Raw genomic sequence first — 18,499 nt, forward strand, 5'->3', positions numbered from 1 at the left:
AATTCCGTCCCAACGGATTTGCGCTTCATGTCCGACAGACGTGGGCGCTGTTCTGTTGGATTGAACGGGAGTTGCTGTCGAGGACGGAAGTATCGAGGCGACAAGGCATCGAGACGACGGAGAGTGCAGCGGCCATATGAACGGCGGTATGAGGTTCGACGGAGGTTGAGCTTTGAGAGACGGAAAGTTGGACCAATGAGCCGTCGACTTTAGCTATCGCACGGAAGTTGAGTTGTGGGTATCGGCAACGGGACTTGGCTTTCGGTTATGGCCGATGTGGCGCCCTCATCGGGATAGTCTCCCGAGTCACTTACACGAGGGTGAGTTGTCGGTATAAGAGGTAGAACTGGCTTGATCACCCAACATACTGCCGTACGAAAGCACATACATCGCCCTTAAAAGAACTACCAACGAAACTATGACTGATATATCACTTACTAGTAGCGCCCCCGGACATGAACCTGCATCCAAACGACCAGGGGTCACCATAGACGCCGTCGATCCCTCCGACTCCAAGGTTCATGCGGTCAAGTTTTCAACGGTAAGTCGTGGATAGCGCACGGTCCGTGCCGAAAGTGCGGTGCTAATGACAACTATTATAGAAGCGAAAAATACATGTCGTCGTGGCAGGCCTGGCCTGCGCCTTCAACGGCAGTTTTGGAACCTCGATGCCCTCAGGTGCCCTCAATGCTATATCGAGCCACTTTGGAGTTTATGACCAGGTACAGCTGACTCTACTCAACTCACTCAATCTGGCCGGCTTCGTTGTTGGACCCCTCTTCTTCGGACCCTTGAGCGAATACATTGGGCGCCGGCCAGTCATGATATCTACATTCTTTGGCTACCTCGTTTTCATGCTCGCCTGTTCTGGAGCCCCCAACTATACAGCCCTCTTGATCTTCCGCCTTCTCTGCGGTCTAAACGCCGCCGCCCCAATGGCCGTCATAGGTGGACTCTACGCCGATGTGCTCGACGACCCTTCAGAACGTGGCACCGCCATGTCCCTATACCTAGCTATCAGCGGAATCGGCCCCCTTCTAGGACCCTTCGTCTCCGGTTTCGCCTCTCAAGCATCGTGGAAGTGGGCGTTCTGGGCCGCAGCCCTAATTGCCGTCCCGACACTCCCGCTGGTGTTGACCTTGCCCGAGACATTTGCGCCGGTTCTTCACAACAGGGAGATTCACAAGCGTCGAAAGAACGGGGAGGAGGGCGTTGAGGAGTACCAAATGACAGAATTGCACCCGTTTGACGCCCGAGAGATATTCTTGCGCCCTGTAGTCATGATGGCTACAGAGCCGATCCTTTCACTCTCATCTCTTTATTTGACATTGGCGAATTCACTATTTTACATCTCTTTCCAAGCATATCCTCTAGTGTTTGAAGGTACAAAATCCTTCTGACCACTGATGTTGGAGCTGCTGGCTGATACTTCATTCCAACAGGCATGTATCATCTTCGTACCGAAATTGCTGGCCTCACCTATCTACCCAGTAAGTCTAAAACCGCGCTCGCATAAAACCCGCTGATATCTGATTAATACTCTCTTAAAGTCGCCCTTGGTTCGGTGATAGCTTTCCTGGGATTCATGGCCTACACACCGTGGTACGATCGGTCCAAAGCAGCTGGCAAGTCGTGGGCCCAACGAGAAATAAACCGCCGGCTACCGATCGCCTGTCTCGCAGCTCCTCTGTACGTCAAACGCAAAGCCTCATAGAAACAAAGCCTAACATGTCCCAGACTCGTCATTGCACTCTTTTGGTTTGGTTGGACATCCAAACCCTCAATCTCACCATACGTCCCAGCAATTGGGGGATTCTTCTCTGGCGCTGGATTCCTCCTGATATTTATGAGCATCCTGAACTACATCACGGACGTGTTTCGCGAGGCATCGGCATCGGCCCACGCGGGAGCCGGATGCATGAGATCCCTTGGTGCCATCGTCATTCCGCTTGCGGCTGGTCCCATGTATGATCGACTTGGCGTTCACTGGGCACAGAGCCTCCTTGGGTTTCTCTCACTGGTCATGGGGGCTATACCGTTCTTCTTTATGAAGTATGGCGAGAGATTGATGCAGAAAAGCAAAGCTGCTCAAAGGGGAGCACGCTAGAGGGCGAAAGAGTGATGATCTGAATAGTAATGAATAAAAGTTGGCGGGCGTATATAGATGCTTTAAATGGAGTAATTAGGAGTAAGATAAAGAGTGACTTGGCTATTTATAAACCCCCCCATTAGATATGAATTTTGCATGCTTTGTCTCTGCGAGACACCGTCATTCCGTCAACGGTTCTGCTCCTAATTAGTAAACAAATCTCAAGTTGACTTCTTCCTTCTCAGACTCTTACGCCAAGCCGAACATCAATGATCTTGCTCAACAGATGCGGTCCAACAGCCCCACACGAAGGATCGCTTCTGGCGTTGTCGTGATCAGGGGCATTTCCAATTTGTCATCTTCGACATTGGCTGACAAAAAATGAGTAATGCTGCTTAGATCTTCCCAAGCGAGATGTTTAAGCGTCTGTGGAATTACGTAGGCATCCCAACGAAAATCCAACCATCGGCCGATGACCTTTGTTCGGCCGAATAATCCTATCCCCGTGTAATCAACATTATGTTTCAACAACTGGGCTCGAAACATTTGGATGGAGGTGAAATAATTGCCTGCATATAAACTAGCTGGAGATCTTCGTACCACTCCGTAATCAAGCGCCATTGTTTCTTCACACCCCAACATCAACATGGCCCAGGACCAAACCATCTATCGCACCGCAGAGCAATCTGCCCGAGACGCTGTTGCAAAGACAATTCTAGCTCGGCACAGCACTCGAGCCTTTTGCACAGGTCGAAAAGTACCTCTTTCCATCATCGAGGAATGCTTCAGCATAGCCCAGCATGCACCCTCATCGACAAACATCCAACCGTGGCGCCTCACGCTTGTATCTGGTCTGCCTCTAGAACGCCTGTCTGCATCTCTCGTCTCAGCCTTTGAGAACAAGACCGAATTGCAGATCCCCGAGATCCCCGAGTCGTACCAAAGCTACCGGTCTGAACTGGGTCACCACATCTATGGGCCTAACGGATACAACATTGCTCGCGAGGACGCGGAGTCGATGATGAGGACTTTGATCAGCAACTTCGAATTTTACAACGCCCCGATTGTTGCCGTGGTCTGCATCGACAAGGAGCTGAACAAGTCGGACACCCTATCCGTGGGGATATATCTCCAGACGCTGCTCCTGTTGTTGACCGAGAGAGGGCTGGGCACACAGGTGTCTGTTGCTCCAGCTGGCTATCCTGATATTATTAGAAGAGAGCTGGGGATTGAAGAGAACATGGATATTTTGTGCACTGTGGGCATGGGATATGAGAACGAGCAGGAGCACATCAATTCTTTAAAGATGCCGAGGGATGACTGGAAGAAGAGTGTCAGATTTGTGTTGGAATGAGGGCTTCTGTGTTGAGTCAGCCACGGATATCAATGAGATGGATGCCTACAGGCCCATCCATCTTGCTAGCTTGAGGTTTTGTAAAACCGTGATTGTGATATATTAACTTCCTCGAAAAACAAGTAGAGCCGCAACCGTCCAAAAAGATGATTTAGTCTATGCCCCTGATTTCTAAAATTTGCGAAGTATCTCGGGGACGTCGAACTGAACATAAATCACTCGGTTACAGTTGTCCAGGATGGCAATCCCCGATTCATTGCCATCCACCGCCTTTTTATCACACGGAATATTATCGAAATCGTACTTGAAGCGAGGTCGATACTGAGGAGGGACCCAAAGGACACGTTTGCCACGGACTGTGACCCACTCGTTGTCTTTGGTCATTTGAACTTGGTCTTTGTCCCCCTCGTCCTGGATTTGAACAGTCTCGATCGAACAGTTTCCCGTGGACCTTTGAACGCAAAATTTGCCACGGGAAGTGCGAAGCAAAGCCTCGTGAGCCGGATGCCATGAAACTTCGTCTGAGTCTTCGTTAAACAGCCGTATGCACTCCTTCGCAGCCCAATCCCATATCTCAATGCCTCTCCATGAGGCTAACGCCAACCACAGCCCATTTGGGGAAAACGACATATATTCAGCATTCGAGAACAGAGAGTTCGAAAGTGTTGATTTTAGTTTGCCAGTGTGTAGGTCCCAGATTTTGATGGTCTCACTCTTGTTGGATACCCGTGCCAAGCTGTTGCCTGGTAGTGACAAGCAGCGGCACCCCCCCACATATCCAATGCCTGGAGCTTGTGTTCGACTTGCATTTTCCACGTTGTTGTGTCCCAAATTTCGACACTATCATCAAACCAAAACTCTAACCACCGGCGGCATGGCGAGAATTGTAGTATGCCTGCCCGCCTCATGTCATAGTCAGGCGATTCTAGTGTCGTGGATTTGTCAAGATCGATTGCGTATTCACCCGTCACTGAGCTCCAAACTCTAACATGGCCGAGGCGCATGACAGAAGCAACCCACAAACCATCCGGTGATAGAAGCCAGTCTTGGGGCCCCTCACCTGGGCCTGTGTCAAAGTCCAGTGGCGCTCTGACAGCCGGGTCCCAGATCTTGATTGTCTTGTCGTCGCTCCCTGATGCCAATAGTCTGCCGTCTGGAGAGATGGCCACCGCCTGAATAGCAGCGCTATGACCGCTAAACACCTGGACCGTGCCTATTACTGTATCGCATAGGTTGACCGTGCCACTAAGCACATTTCCAAAAGCCACCATTGTTCCGTCCGGTGAAAAGGCAAGGCTCCGCAGGAAGGGGGAGTCTGCATCGAGAAGAATGGTGAAACAAAACCCTGCGGTCAAATCCCACATTTGGATGTGGGGATATCTAGTTTCGGAGACACATACTAGCGTTGTGCTGTCCGGGGAAATCACCACATAGTCCTTTTCTGGAATACAACCATCTAATGTGAGAGGATCTGTTTCCGGATTGCACCAATCCCAAACCTGGCAACCCCTCTCAGGTCTTGTACATGTGATAACGGTCTGGCCGTCTGGAGAAACTGCAATGGGCTCGGCAGGAAGCTCGATCGGGTCTAGGAATGCTTTGGTGTCAAGGTCAAACTTGATCAATGTGCCCGCCTCATCCAGCCACACCACTGTTTTGCTGCCTTCTGTAAATGCAATGGTATGTGACATGTTGTTGGGCATGGTGAATGTTCTTTGTGGCGGGCCTCGATTGAAAGGATCCCAAATCTTGATTGAATAGCCATCGGACTCTTTTCCTGCAGACGCGAGAATGGTGCTGGGCCCGTTAGATATAAAGGCCAACCCGAAAACCCTCGATGGATGACCTGAAATGGTGTTCAAACATGCTCCTGTGTATGTATCCCAAATTTTAATGGTTCCTGTCCAACCGCTGGACGCAATGATCCTGCTATCTGGAGAAAATGCCAAGGTGGCGACTTCGGAGTCGTGTCCCTCAAGAGTCAGCAAGCATGCATCCCATTCTGGTTGTATTGTTGGTTTCTTCTTGACCCATTCCGGAATTACTGTCTCGAAATTCTTCCGGACCCAGCTGGAAGTTGGACAGAAGATGAGTGCTGAAACGTAAACCTGCAATGGGGCTGTCTCTATTCCTTGTCTGTTGGAAAGGACAAATCGCCGAGCATCACGAACCAGGGTCGCCAGATGGTCCCATTGATTGTGTGCCTGAGAAAAGTTAGATTAAGCTTATCTAGTTATGGCTTATACTATGCACTTACCGCAAGAGCCTCAAGCTTTCTAATGGAGGCAATTCCTTCGATGACGTTTCCACAAAGACCAAGGGCCTCGAGCCAGTAGAGATATTTGTCTTGAAGGAAAGTGGCGACATGATTTGCATCATTTTGGTCTCGATCTTGTTTCGAAGAAATCCATTCGTAGAAATGGTCAAGCCAGCGAACACACGCGTATCGCATCGCAGCAAGAGGGTCTGGTACTGGGACCTCGATTTCGCTGGTCAAAACTCCTGGATTGCGCAGGCCATAGATGTTTTGCCGTAGGCTACTAGCCATGGTCTTGACTGAACGAGAAAACAGTCGGCGATGGCTGTCTGCTACGCCAGATGGAAACATCCCATCAAAGGCACACCGGTTGTCAGTGAGAAAGTCTTTGGCTGACTGATGAACAAAGTGAACTGTCTCTGTGCCCTGCTGGATAGTCAAGAAAGATCCACATCGCCTGACAAGCCTCACAAGTGTGTCATGCTCGGTAAAGTTTCCCTTGAACCCCGCCAGCAAGGCCAGTTCCTGGAGTTGGAGTGGTCGGTATGCGAGAAACATGGTTCCCAGAATAACCTTGCACGAACTCGAGTTCCTAGGACCCTGCGTACTGATCTGCCTCCACATCCTGTCGTAGAGGTTGGTCAATCCTTCGGGTACTTGGTTGAGAGTGTCCAACATCTCCGAGTTGTCCTCTAGCTCTTCATTCTCCTCGGCTTTCAACTCCTCAAAGGCGAGGGCTGCCCAGAGAAATGTACCATTGGCTTTATGTTGCATCATTTCTTTGACCTTCTTGCACAAGTCTAGTTCGGAACTGAGTTTCGCAAGGTTATCTATTTTGTAGTCGATGTAGTCAGCAACCGCTTTGGATACGAGATCAGCGTTTGCTTCGAGACTGATGTCAAGCCTCCCGCTCGTATTGGCGCCTCCTAATCCACGTTCGATATCGGGTAGGTCGCGGCTGGAGACAAGCCACTTGATGTGATGGAATTTAGACGCCGTGGAGACAATCAAGCCGAGAAGCGAAGACAGAGAACTGCCCTCGCACTCGTCAAGTGCATCAATGACAAGACACGTTGGCTTGGAATGGTCATGCAGTATGTCATCCAACATGTTACACAGGGCATGCCATCCATTTGGAGGGTCAAAAGTAGACTTGCCTCCATGATCCCACTTGCTCCGCACATGCCGAGTTAGAGATGTGTCCTGGACCACAAGGAGATAGAGGAGGCCTCGCAGGACTGATGTTGCGTTGTTGATCCTGGAGTCGGTCGCTTGGCAAAAGAAGTAGGATAGGGCGTGTTGAGACTTTGACAACTCGTCGATGAGACCACAAAGGAGCATGGTTTTGCCCTTTCCCGGGTCGCCCTTGACCCAAAGAAGACGATCATTTGTCCTCTGTCCCCATTGCTGGAAATTGGAGTCCTCAAGAACCCAGTGGTACGAGCCCTGCACCAGCCCCCCTTTGTCTTTTTCGATGCGCGTCTTATCGACGCGCGGGTCGGTCGTTCGTAGATCTCGAAGACATTCGTCGTCGGCTCGGTGTCCTTCGTAGTTGTGAACTTCCGTGTACGAGTTTCCAACCTGAACTCTGCTGCTCCCATCGGCACGTAGGGACTCGACGGTGTTGGCTGTACGCTCGTCGGATGCGCTATTCAAGCGTTTACGTTTGAGCGATGCCATATTTGGTTGCGAGATGTCGAAGGACGTGATTAAAGGACAGCGTCAACCAGAGGACGGTAACGAAGGAAGCCGTCGGAGGTCAGCTCAGCTCTCAGCCTGATCGAGCAATGGGTGCTTCTTCTTGGTTGCCATGGCGCTTAACGAACCAATCTAATTGGCCTTTTCTTGCCCTCCTCGCCTCGTTACGCGAGACCTTGAAACTCTTGGCTAACACATCCGATCAGGCTGTCATAATATCCCTCTTCTCCTCTCTTTCCAGGACCATCATGGCCGAAACCTTTGGCGCGGTGGCTGGCGCACAAAGCGATGCGGCGCTTTTCAACAACTGCGCTGACTGCTTTGGATATATCCAGCTAGGCTGTGACTTTGGCCGTGACTTTGAGCTATCTCAGCTAAAACTCGACATTACGAGGTCCCGCATCAGTAGATGGGGTGCAGCCGTCGCCGTCAACACGGACCCTAGTTTCGCAGCTAGCGGGTTGGAGGACGTTGATTCACAGCAAGCCTGGAGGATCCTCAACCAAATCAGGACCCTCTTCGTAGGCAGCAGAAAGGGTAAAAAAAAAATAATAATAAAAAGGCCACTGTGTTAGCATTGGGATATGATGCTATGATGTGTTGGCGATGTGTTCTTTATTATAGTTGAAGCCCGACCCTTGACGGGTTAACTGAGTCAGAAGATCGAGGGTGTCAACGACGAATCAAGCCTTTCGACTCTTCAAAACGCGGCTTTTGGCATCGACGATCTCCTTGCTGAAGCGGTTACGGGCAAGATGGAGGCGATTGCAAGAAACGAGGCCAAGGACGTTCTCATCGAAGAGACGGCGAAGGTGAAGGTTGGGAATCATTGGAGCGATAGTTTTCTGAGTCGAGGAGGCCCTGTTATAGACAAGACTGAGAACAAGGCAGGTGCTATCACGGCACGTGGTGCATCGATTGTCCACATAGGGACCAGCTTTTGCGGGCGCAGCATCTTTGACTGAAGTGCCCATTTACACCAGATCTGCAAGGAGAAGGAATAAATGGCCAATTTTAACATGTTAGTTATTCGGGTCGAGAATTGTCCATGCTTTGCTCGAGCACGAACTGCCGCTATACCCAGTTTGAATCCGAAACGAGAAGAACAACAAGCTGCTGGGATCTGAATCGTATCTCAACATACATATGGCGTACTGATTCCTGCTAAGGATAACCAAAATCATGATTCAAGTATAGACAGGCAATCATGTATGGAGCTAACTAAGTCCATAGTATCAAGTCCCCCTGCTTGCGGATCATAATACCACATCCTGCCATTAGGGTCAGGAAAGTACCAAACCTGGCTTGCATCGTACCATTTGAAGTTGTGCCTCTTAAAATCAGCGTCCAGATACTTCAACTCGTCCCCCTTGAACCCTCAGAAAACCTCGGCCGAGTCGTTCCAGGTCCAAGGATCTCCAAGAACCACCGGACAGATGACTTTTAGCCCCAACATCTCGGAGGAGCCAGTGGACGCTGAACACGGGAACCTCTATCCCGTTGATAGTGATTACAGTGCAATCGTTGTCTGCATCATCAAGGTTGTACTGTGGCCTGTTAGGCCAGGTGTGGTAGTCAAACATCTCAATCTCAACATGCTTGACAGATCCGTCGTGCCTCTTAAAGGCAATCGCCGGGGTGGTACACCGTGTTGCGTCTTTGCAACAAACTCGGCTGGGAAGTTCTATAAGAGCCATGTTGAGATGCTGTCGGCAGTGATGCTGCCGCTCGGCTGGATGACAAGGTCGATATCTTCGGTGGTGCGCTGTGGGAGGCCAAACTGCATACGGATGATGGTGCTTGCTGCACCGCCGCTGATGCTGAATCGAGCATTTGATCGAGAGATGAATTGGGCAAGCTTGGCTACAGCCTGCAGAAGCTCCTCTGGAGTAAGGAAAGAAGCATGTCTGGATGAGGACATTGAGGGGGTTAGGAGAGATAGGTATATTGGCACGTAAATAAGTATATATAAAAAAGATGAAGAGAATTGACACGAGGAGCTTCTTATCCATTATGCACATGATAGCCAGCATTTAACGTCCTGTTTTCCAGTCCATCATCCGTCAAGTGTTGGTCCTTGCAACAGAACGGCCCCCAACATTGACAAGCCCCGAACAAGGATGTCGGTCTTGTTATTAGGCATCAACAGATATGGACAAATAGGAGAGGCCCTTCCTTGGGCTATGGAGTCGGTGGCTGCAGGGGCGGCCAAATTTTGAGCCAGCAGGTTGCACAAGCGCACAGGAGAAGGGATGGGGGCTTCCACGAGAATTCATCAGAGACGGCAAAGCTCAACAAGGTAGGCCATCCTCATGCAGAGGAATGTTCGATGGCTACGTCTACAGAATCGCATGGCACTCAAAACCCTTGTCGTCTGGAGCCGGGTGCTTGAAGTGGATGAACCCGACTGGTATTGCCAGATCAGGCAGAAGTGCAAAAAGCATCTGTCACAGGGCACCACTGAAGAGAAAAGGATGGGAGCACGCATGCATTCTATGTAATACTGGCATTCATCTCTATGATGCAAGCAACTATGCCCGCCAGACAGAATTGGATTGCCTTAACGATGGAAATGGGAACGCGTTATCATCTCCATATCTTGTTTCTCTCTAAACTCCTTGAAATGATTTCTGAACTGCAGCATTTCATTGCTTCTTAGTGATGGCGGCCACACGTCTTTGTGAGTAGAGTTTCCGGCCCCGTCGTCATGATTCCGATTTCCCACCGACAAGCAGGCAAAGGCGAGGGTTGTCCTGTTACCGTCCTCATACGCCCACATCTCAACCACATCAACCCCAGAGGATAGATTCACCCACAAAGATAACATTTACTACCCGGACGCACCGCTGCTCCTCGAGAGTTTCGTTCGGACAATAGTCAAAGAGCCAGAGATGAGTCAGTGGACATCTAATCTAGAGATGTGGGCCATCACCTACCTCTACGGGGACCTGATGCTGGACGACGGTGTCTTGGATTCCTGCGATTATGAGGAGGTCAGGGATTGGTTCAATGAAAACATTCAGAGAGAGGAAGGTGGTATAGATAGGATTACCTGCACAAAGCGACTGGGGAAAGCTGGGTACGACGAAAGCCTGGCGAGGCAGAGATAGGTGGATTAGATCTGGTGCCATTGGGGACGTGAAGGAGCATACAGCAATCATCTGGTTATAATTTAGAGTTGTTTCATCTCATAGCAAATGCACAATAGAATAAACCTGAGCAAGTCCAGTATCTCGTGTCAAGTTGACCATGGCAATTCGTATCCAACTCTCTCACACACTAAGACAGAGTTTCTCAAACTGTGGCAGAGGACGTTGAAATTGGCACCGAGTCCCCGCTCTTGACAACTACAGTTTGTGTTGTGCTCCCCCTTGTAGGCTAAGAGTAGATACTGTTGAACAAATCCCCTCTCCACCTCCCTTCAAAGGTCGACTTGAACAAGTTGACCGCCTGTTACGCCTTCCACCCCCTTGCCAGTCGTGACGACAAAAAGGCTTTTACCATCTTTGCTGAAAGTGGTGCTAGTCGCCCCGGCAAGTGTCCCATTAATAAGAACAGTCTGTTTGCCGTCTGGAGTGATCTTGATCAACAAGTCGGGGAAGCAACCAACAAACGCGTTCCCATCCTGATCCAACGAAAAATCGTCCGGGGCGATTTTCGTGCCAGCCGGTGCTTGCCATATAACTTCGACGTCGCCAATCTTGTTGCCAAATTTATCGATTTTAAAACGCCCAAAAAGCTGACGGCCAGTGTTGGTAAAATAGAGATAGCCTCGCGAAATCTTGAGACCGTTGACACCGAGAGGATAAGGCCCTGTTGAGATAGCAGCCAGCATATCATCTCGCATAATGACTTCAGAAGTGCGAGTCTTTGTGTTGATTCGCCAAATCTCGCCCGTCCAAGAAGCTGCGCCGAGAACAATGTGCTGGTGGTGCGGTAGGGGAGTCATGCCGTTGATAACACCGGCATCTTTGCCCTCAAGAATGGGGCGAACCGATGGGCAACCATGGTGGGACTCTCCGCACTCTCGAAAGTCGACAAGCAAGATCTTCATAGATCCCTCCTCAAAGTAAGTTCCTCCGTCATAGATGCCCCCCGAAACGACAAAGAGGTCCCTCTCGACCTCTGCGATCCCAGTGAGGGCGTCAATGTCTTTGACTTTGGCTACGACACGGGCCTCTGGAATCGAGGGATCCACAGAGTAGATGTCACCATTTCCAAATGTGGTAAGAAGAATGTTGCCGTTGGAGCGCAAGACGACGTTTTCGATCCAGACGTTGGGGAGTTCGATGAGCTGTCGTGCGTTGATATTGGCAGCCTCGGGAGCAGAGGAAAGAGTGGTGGCATTGAGAAGGCCAAACACCCAGGTCCCAAATGTGACACGCATGATTGTTTAGTTAAGGTAAAGATCCTCAGAGTATGGAAGAATGGTCTGAAGGCTTCAGATGTTGGAGGTCATGCTTGGCACCGGTGCGCGGTGGCCTCTATATAGCAACAGCCTGGCCCTCCGGTGACTTTTGGTTCAATTTCTACTCATAATTCTTCTAAACATTTGTCAGCTCCAGTTACAGATTCTTTCTCAAAAGATTCCTCCTGCCCTGTGGAATTGGTGTAGAAATCATGCGTCTCAAGTATAAGCGATCTCGTGGTACGACCCCAGAGAGCGGGTCTCACGGAACGGCACCGTCGATTTCAAGCTGACGCCCCTGGCCATGCTCCAATCAAGGCCCATCAAACTTACACCGTCGGTAGAGGTTATTAATAAGCCGCTTGCTACTTAAGAACCTCAGGTGCCGTTCCATGACAACTCATCATCCCTATTTCCCATCATCGTCATGCCGCTGTCTCCTCAGAAACTGCTCGAGTATCACCCCGAGTACCGAGTTCTTGTATGCACACAGTGTCAATACGCCATCCAGCCCCGGGCCATCAATCGTCATCTTAAGGAAATACACAAGATCTACAGATCCGCCCGGCATCCGTATACGACTTACACCGCCAAGTACAACCTATGCGAGCCTGGAGATGTTGTGAAAGTTCGAATCATCGACTTTCCAGTTCCTTACTTGCCAGTCTTTGATGGCCTAAGATGTCTTGACACTGACTGCGGGTACTTGTGCATTTCTACTAAGCGTATGCAGAAGCATTGGCTCTCGGAACATGGACGTCATGGCTATGCAGATATCGATTGGACTCCAGCGTCGTTGCAAACATTCTTCCGTGGAAACCTGTTGCACTACTTTACGAGTATAGACAATCCTAAAACAAGAGTGAGTATTCCGGTAAATCACCACTTGCACCTGGCCTGACATGTAATTCATAGGGCAAACATGAATGCTCCCAGATAGTAAGACGTCCAACAGGAACGTTGGGAACTTCAGACCAAAACTTGCTTCAACACTTTCAGACGGTAACATGCAAGACACTTCCCAGTCAGCACGAGCAGATATGGCATCTTGCCGTCCCTAGCATCGCCGAGTACAACCCATTCCTGATGCACGCAGTACTGGCTTGCTCATCGCTCCACCTTGCAACAAAGTACCCATCGGATCAAGTTTACCTCACACTCGCACATGAACATCAGAACAAAGCCATGACTTTATTCCGAGAAGCTATTGAGAATGTGACTGAAACAAACTGCGAAGCCATCGCTGCATTCTCACATCTTCTCGTTGTCTACGCTTTCGGGGCTGAGAGGCAGGATAACACACTCCTCCTTACACGATCTTGCAGCTCGGACCCGGATGGCTTGTGTAGCTGGCTATACTTTATACGGAACGGATGCACTCTGGTGAATGGCTACCGACACATAATCGCGTCTGGTCCACTTGGAAAGCTCATTCAAATATGGGGAGAACCCAACACAGAGATCAACCAACAGAAGGTGTCTGAAATCACGGAAAGGTTGACGTCCGTCATCCAAAATGGGCATGGAATGTGGCCTCCTATAAAATGCGAGATCCTCCAAGACGCAGCATATAAGTTAGGGCATGCATTCGCGTCTGCAGAAGCCTTGGGTGATGGCTTCGACACTTGGACTGCTGTTCGCAACTGGCCGACGACAGTTTCGATCGAGTATACCCGACTCCTCGCAGAAGAGAACCCAGCTGCCTTGATCTTTCTCGGATACTATTGCCTTCTTCTGAAGAAATTGCAGTCAGCTTGGTACATTGCGATGTACCCGCTTCAACTACTGTATATCCTCAAGGGCAAACTGGATCATGGATGGCATCAGTACATCGACCCTCTGATCACGGAATGGGAACAGTCATGTACCGTCACTTGTTGATGATTAATGAAAGGTTTATTATGAAAGGAAGCACAACAACACGATAGTTCAACGTCATGTTCATGACTTATCCACCTCAAAACACAACGCATGCATCGTCAACATCAACCTCTTCCTCTCCTCATCCCAACACGACAGTAGACTGGAGCACGTCTCCTGCGACAACTCTGTCATGATAGAGTCTAGATGCGTCCTAACATCCTTTTCCCAGACAATGGGGACATCTCCACCATGAGTCTCATCTATGAAATCCGCCTTGATCATAAAGCAAGACATTTCAGTCTGCATAAACCTCCTAAGCTTTCGTGGGCCCGTCTCGGGGACAGACACGTCGTCAAACACATCTACAGTTCCAGTTGATTTGGGATAAACAACCGACAGTTCCTCTAAACCAGGCAGCCCGAACAAGGCGAGGGACAGGTTGAAACACATCACTGCAAGTGGGAGAGAAAGTGCGATGTGCCTGACAAGGCTCCAGTCATCAACCGTGGCCCTGGAACTGAAAGCAGAGAAGCTGTAGTGGTCGATGTATATAATGTCGATGAGAGGATTGTAGTCGCGTCTCACGGGGAGGGTCTCAAGAGCTGTTTTGCGCGCTTCTTGGCAGACGGCCTTGAGTGACGAGTGGTACTCCTTGACTGTGAGACTGCTTATACCCTCTAGAAATGCCATGCCTTCTGCGAGGATGCACACTCCTGGTTTCTCGGAGGTCAGTGGTAGTGCGAGCTTCCAGATTTCTTGGCGAAGTTCAAGTGGAAGTCTTGGGAATAGGTGGAAGGTTTGGGCGTGAATAGCTCCAACGGTATTGTCTTTCGGCATGGGGGTCGACATTGTGTTAACAGGTTACACAGCGATACTTTGGTTGAGTGACTAGAGCGGTTTTCTTGGTTTTTAGCATTTGGTATCTCAGTCGTATTCCTGTCTGCCTTGATTCCCTGATTGGTTAGAAACTTGCTGCGCCGTCTCACAGCCGCCACGGGATTTCTGCCTCATGCAGCTCAGACCTCGACACCCAGTCAACCCCAGTAAAGCGCGCCAATGGCCTCTATTGAGCGATCACACGATAATTACATAACCTCATCGTGCTCTTGTATGTGCCCTCTGGGCTCAAGTAGTAGCCACGACTGCCCTGTTGTCCTTGACCTTTAGTAAGATCATTGAAGGGTAGATACTCATGCAAACAGGGTATGATCACATGGGAAATAACACCCACCTTGTGTTCTGTCTTATTCATTCTTTACAAACTATGCGGATTCTGTAGCTTGCCTCTACCAAATTATTGGCCTGCTTGATATCATGCAGGCTAGGCTCCTTAACATGATGAAAAAGCTGGTCTTGACAACCCCAGGCAGAAGTGCAAAATGCATCGTGCCAATGCCACCAACATGGTAAATTTCCAGCAGGCTCTCGACACATCAGCAATTTCAGCCCAATCAGCCTCACTTTTTGCTACCCGAGCAGTACAGTTCCGCGAGCTCACGCCTGATTACCACGCACCTTATCGAATGTAGTGACCACCTTGGCGGTGGCTTGGACATACATAACTCCGTCTGCCAACCGGCACTGCAACTCGGCGACGAATTAGAGGCCAAATTACATAACAAGGCACAGCCCGAGGGTGATTGTGATTCCTCTCCTCTCGGCTTTCTTCCCCTCCATATTTCTTTCACTCTCCTCTGTTCTCAAACCCCGAACTTGGCTCTGCGGAAACTCCCTAGCCGCACAACCTATCCATCGTTGGATACTCCCACCGAAGCCATGGCCGAGGTGCTAGGGATCGTAGCGGGCGCTGCCCAGCTACTCGACCTCAGCACCCGAGTCTTGGTCGCGTCGTCCAGCCTGTACGGCAAACTCAAGAACATCCCCGACGAAATCGAGACCCTCAAGAAGAACACGGAACTATTCATCGATCTACTCTGGATGATCAGCAGCGACTTCGATGGGCCCATCAACTCGCAAGTCCACTCCCTCCATGTCACACATCGAATGACGTCGATTCTTCACGACGCGAGAAAGGAATCCGAGGAGCTCGCCCTACTCCTTGAGGGCCTTTCTGCCAATAGCTCTAGCTCAATGAGACGCAAGTGGTCCGCTGTCGTCAGCGCAACCAAGGAAAAGGACATTGCAGAGCGATGCCGCCGAATCGAGTCGTTCAAGTCGACCCTGCAGTTGTGGTATCAGCATCAAAGCAACGCAGGGTTGCGCAGGGTCGAGCAGCAACTGTGAGGACAAGTCCATGCATTAGATTCTTATACTAATGCCTTTAGCTCCCAAGTTACAATTTATCAAAAGGCGGCTCATGCAAACATGAATCTGCTGGTCCATCAGGCACGTTGAGATGACCTTGAAGAGGAGCATAACCGACTTCTCACATGAGCTTGTAGACATCTTCCGTTGTCGACTTGAACAGAGCTATCGCCAACCCGCTTGACTCTTGTGAGAACCATGCTTCCTCTCTCGATGGCCCTCTGGGGCACCGTCGACGCCAGCCCAGACGCAACGGCGCCCTTTGCACTTGTCGTCCATCCAACTCGAGCACTTCCTTATCCATCTACGGCCTCCAGCTTTTCTACTCCCAGGAGACCTCTCACTCGCCTAATTGCCCTCTTCGAGATGGCTCAATTTCGTGGTCATGCGGCGTGCGTGCACTCAGTCCAAAAATACAAATGATGGTTGGAATCCAGCTCGGCGGATGGACCTTATCCATGGTTGGAAGACTATCCCCTCACAATGTGGTCGACCCAGATAAGTCACCTGCTTTCATTGCTCTCAAAGAAGCACGCAGTGCCATGACGGTAATCATGTCACAGTCCCGTAAACGCCGAGTTCAGCTACATATATCGGGGCCATGGCATACTGAGGCCGTTTGGACCGGTCTAACCGTGCAGGAACAAGTCAAATCACTCTTCCACACTCTCTTGCAGAAGCTTCGTGAATCATTTGAATCTGGCACGGCTTCTCCAGGCGACCACACGCTCGGTAACTTCACTCTTCTTCACGTATGTCAAATCTTGTTTGTTTTTTTCTCTTTAATCCTGTGCTGAGACAGTGGCAGTATTTTGTTATTTTAGCGATGAGGTTTGTGGGTTTGCATGAGCTCCTCTTCCATGTCTTAGATGATATTGTGAAGCTCCTTGTGGCTGGTAATGTTGATCCGAATACACACACGTAGGTCAACCCCATTGTGCGACTCTTCTGTTCAATACCTAACGAAGCTAACAAGAGCTAGATTGAGCATTTTCTCCCTCATGTTGATCCATTTGCGTACCAGTCTGCATTATCAGCAAAATAGCCTGGATATAATTCTCATAAACCACGGATTTAACGCATTCCCTTTCATTCGGGGTGCGGAGAGCAGGCTAGGTCTTCCGACACTGTTAAGGAAAAATCCTAGCCTCCTAGAAGGTAAAATTTATCCGTCCTTTGGTTATCTAAAAAAGTGATGTCATACTAATAGGCAGAAGAACACGATCAATATCCCGCCCATGTCGCCACGATACAGAGATCTGAGGCAAGACTTAGTCTCCTTTTGATGCAGAACAAGATCGACCTGAAGACAAAAACGCCGTCTATTTTGGGCCTTGCTGTTGGTTGGACTGCCGGTCTGCAAATTCTGCTGGATGCAGGCGCAAATCCAGACGACGCCATCTTGACGGCCATCTGGGAGGATCATCTCCCAAGCATCGAATTACTGATCGACAATGGCTGCTCATTGTTTGATCTTGATCGCCACCTTGTTTTCTATCCTCGTGCTAGTGAGTTCGATGCATTATTTTTTGCTGCCTCGATTCCAGCCTCTTCGGATGTCGTCTGCCTGTTGATTCAAAAATTGGTTGAGAGAAGACTGGAACTGCAGCAGCTGGCATCGAATGAGCTGCCCGAGGCGTGTTTGAAGAGACTTGGACTTCATAAACACGATCATTTCCTACTATCACCCGACTACAACGCTCCCGAAGTATTCAGGCAACTCGAGGCTCATAAGGTGCAAGTTCCCAGGTCTCTATGGCCTGGGTCTTTGACCACTCTCTACCATCACCCTGGCATGACATGCACTTTGGCCGAGAGGCTATACGATGCCGGATTTTGCAACATCGATGAACTAGATGAGAAGGTCTATTCGCCTCTTATCAAAACAATATTGGATTTTGATCCTCGGAAATCCATCTTGTTAGCTCAATGGTATCTGAGAAAAGGGTGCCAGCTACCTCGATCGCTGGCATATGTCGACTTTCTTGACCAAGCTAGAACACTCACAGGCTGTATTCCGGCACGCGTCTGGATTACGAAAGACGCGAGACTTTTCGGGCCTTTGGGGATGTTCCAGGAACTTCACCCCGAAGGAGTTGAGCAACGTGATAGCTGCAGGTGTTGGTGTAGTACTTCGGGCTGTACTCCAGTTGGCATAGTTCTCGGGCAAAGTCGTTTCTTTGCTGATCGCCAGCTCTGGCTTTTCAACCTGGCCAGATACTCCTCCCTAGGGCTGTCCCTTGACAAAGGCACATTTGCAGATATTTGCAGGTTGGAGGTTTTCGATCGCCTGGGCATGGCCCATACTTGCTTTCACAACCAGTGTGATAGCTACGACAGTGGTGACGACTACTACAGCGGCAATGATTGTGGTGATGACAGCAGTGAACGGGGTGAAGTCCAAGAGGAAGACTACCACCTGAAACAAGCCTTGGATTCTTACCTCGAGTTATACCTCTGCCTCCTTCACACCCATGTAGGCTGTTTTGAAGCTTTCTGGATCGTGTGGTGGATTGCACTCGAGTACTTCTTACCTTTCGAGACGAAAAGCATATACTACGACCG

General features: G+C 49.9%; 6 protein-coding genes across 6 annotated transcripts; 4 read left to right on the plus strand and 2 right to left on the minus strand.

The window, feature by feature from the left end:
- Positions 1-418: 418 nt before the first annotated feature.
- LRP88_00727 (uncharacterized protein) lies at positions 419-2,107 on the plus strand (the record flags this gene model as incomplete). Its single annotated transcript, XM_083237432.1, has 5 exons — positions 419-541; positions 603-1,383; positions 1,443-1,490; positions 1,551-1,689; positions 1,738-2,107. The coding sequence occupies 5 exons, from the start codon at positions 419-421 to the stop codon at positions 2,105-2,107; spliced, it is 1,461 nt and encodes a 486-aa protein (XP_083105937.1).
- Positions 2,108-2,735: 628 nt separating this feature from the next.
- On the plus strand, positions 2,736-3,443 carry LRP88_00728 (Nitroreductase-like protein; the record flags this gene model as incomplete). Its single annotated transcript, XM_083237433.1, has 1 exon — positions 2,736-3,443. The coding sequence occupies one exon, from the start codon at positions 2,736-2,738 to the stop codon at positions 3,441-3,443; it is 708 nt and encodes a 235-aa protein (XP_083105938.1).
- A 2,245-nt stretch (positions 3,444-5,688) lies between these two features.
- Positions 5,689-7,380, minus strand: LRP88_00729 (uncharacterized protein; the record flags this gene model as incomplete). The annotated part of the gene is made up of 1 exon (XM_083237434.1): positions 5,689-7,380. One exon carries the CDS (start codon positions 7,378-7,380, stop codon positions 5,689-5,691), a length of 1,692 nt encoding a protein of 563 aa, XP_083105939.1.
- A 266-nt stretch (positions 7,381-7,646) lies between these two features.
- LRP88_00730 (uncharacterized protein) lies at positions 7,647-8,363 on the plus strand (the record flags this gene model as incomplete). Its single annotated transcript, XM_083237435.1, has 2 exons — positions 7,647-7,919; positions 8,061-8,363. 2 exons carry the CDS (start codon positions 7,647-7,649, stop codon positions 8,361-8,363), a joined length of 576 nt encoding a protein of 191 aa, XP_083105940.1.
- A 2,456-nt stretch (positions 8,364-10,819) lies between these two features.
- On the minus strand, positions 10,820-11,785 carry LRP88_00731 (uncharacterized protein; the record flags this gene model as incomplete). The annotated part of the gene is made up of 1 exon (XM_083237436.1): positions 10,820-11,785. The coding sequence occupies one exon, from the start codon at positions 11,783-11,785 to the stop codon at positions 10,820-10,822; it is 966 nt and encodes a 321-aa protein (XP_083105941.1).
- A 3,660-nt stretch (positions 11,786-15,445) lies between these two features.
- Positions 15,446-15,913, plus strand: LRP88_00732 (uncharacterized protein; the record flags this gene model as incomplete). The annotated part of the gene is made up of 1 exon (XM_083237437.1): positions 15,446-15,913. One exon carries the CDS (start codon positions 15,446-15,448, stop codon positions 15,911-15,913), a length of 468 nt encoding a protein of 155 aa, XP_083105942.1.
- Between the last annotated feature and the right edge of the window lie 2,586 nt (positions 15,914-18,499).

This window comes from Fusarium phalaenopsidis (assembly GCF_050370095.1).
Source record: "Fusarium phalaenopsidis strain FUZ10S chromosome Unknown contig_32278, whole genome shotgun sequence".
Taxonomy (NCBI): Eukaryota; Fungi; Ascomycota; class Sordariomycetes; order Hypocreales; family Nectriaceae; genus Fusarium; species Fusarium phalaenopsidis.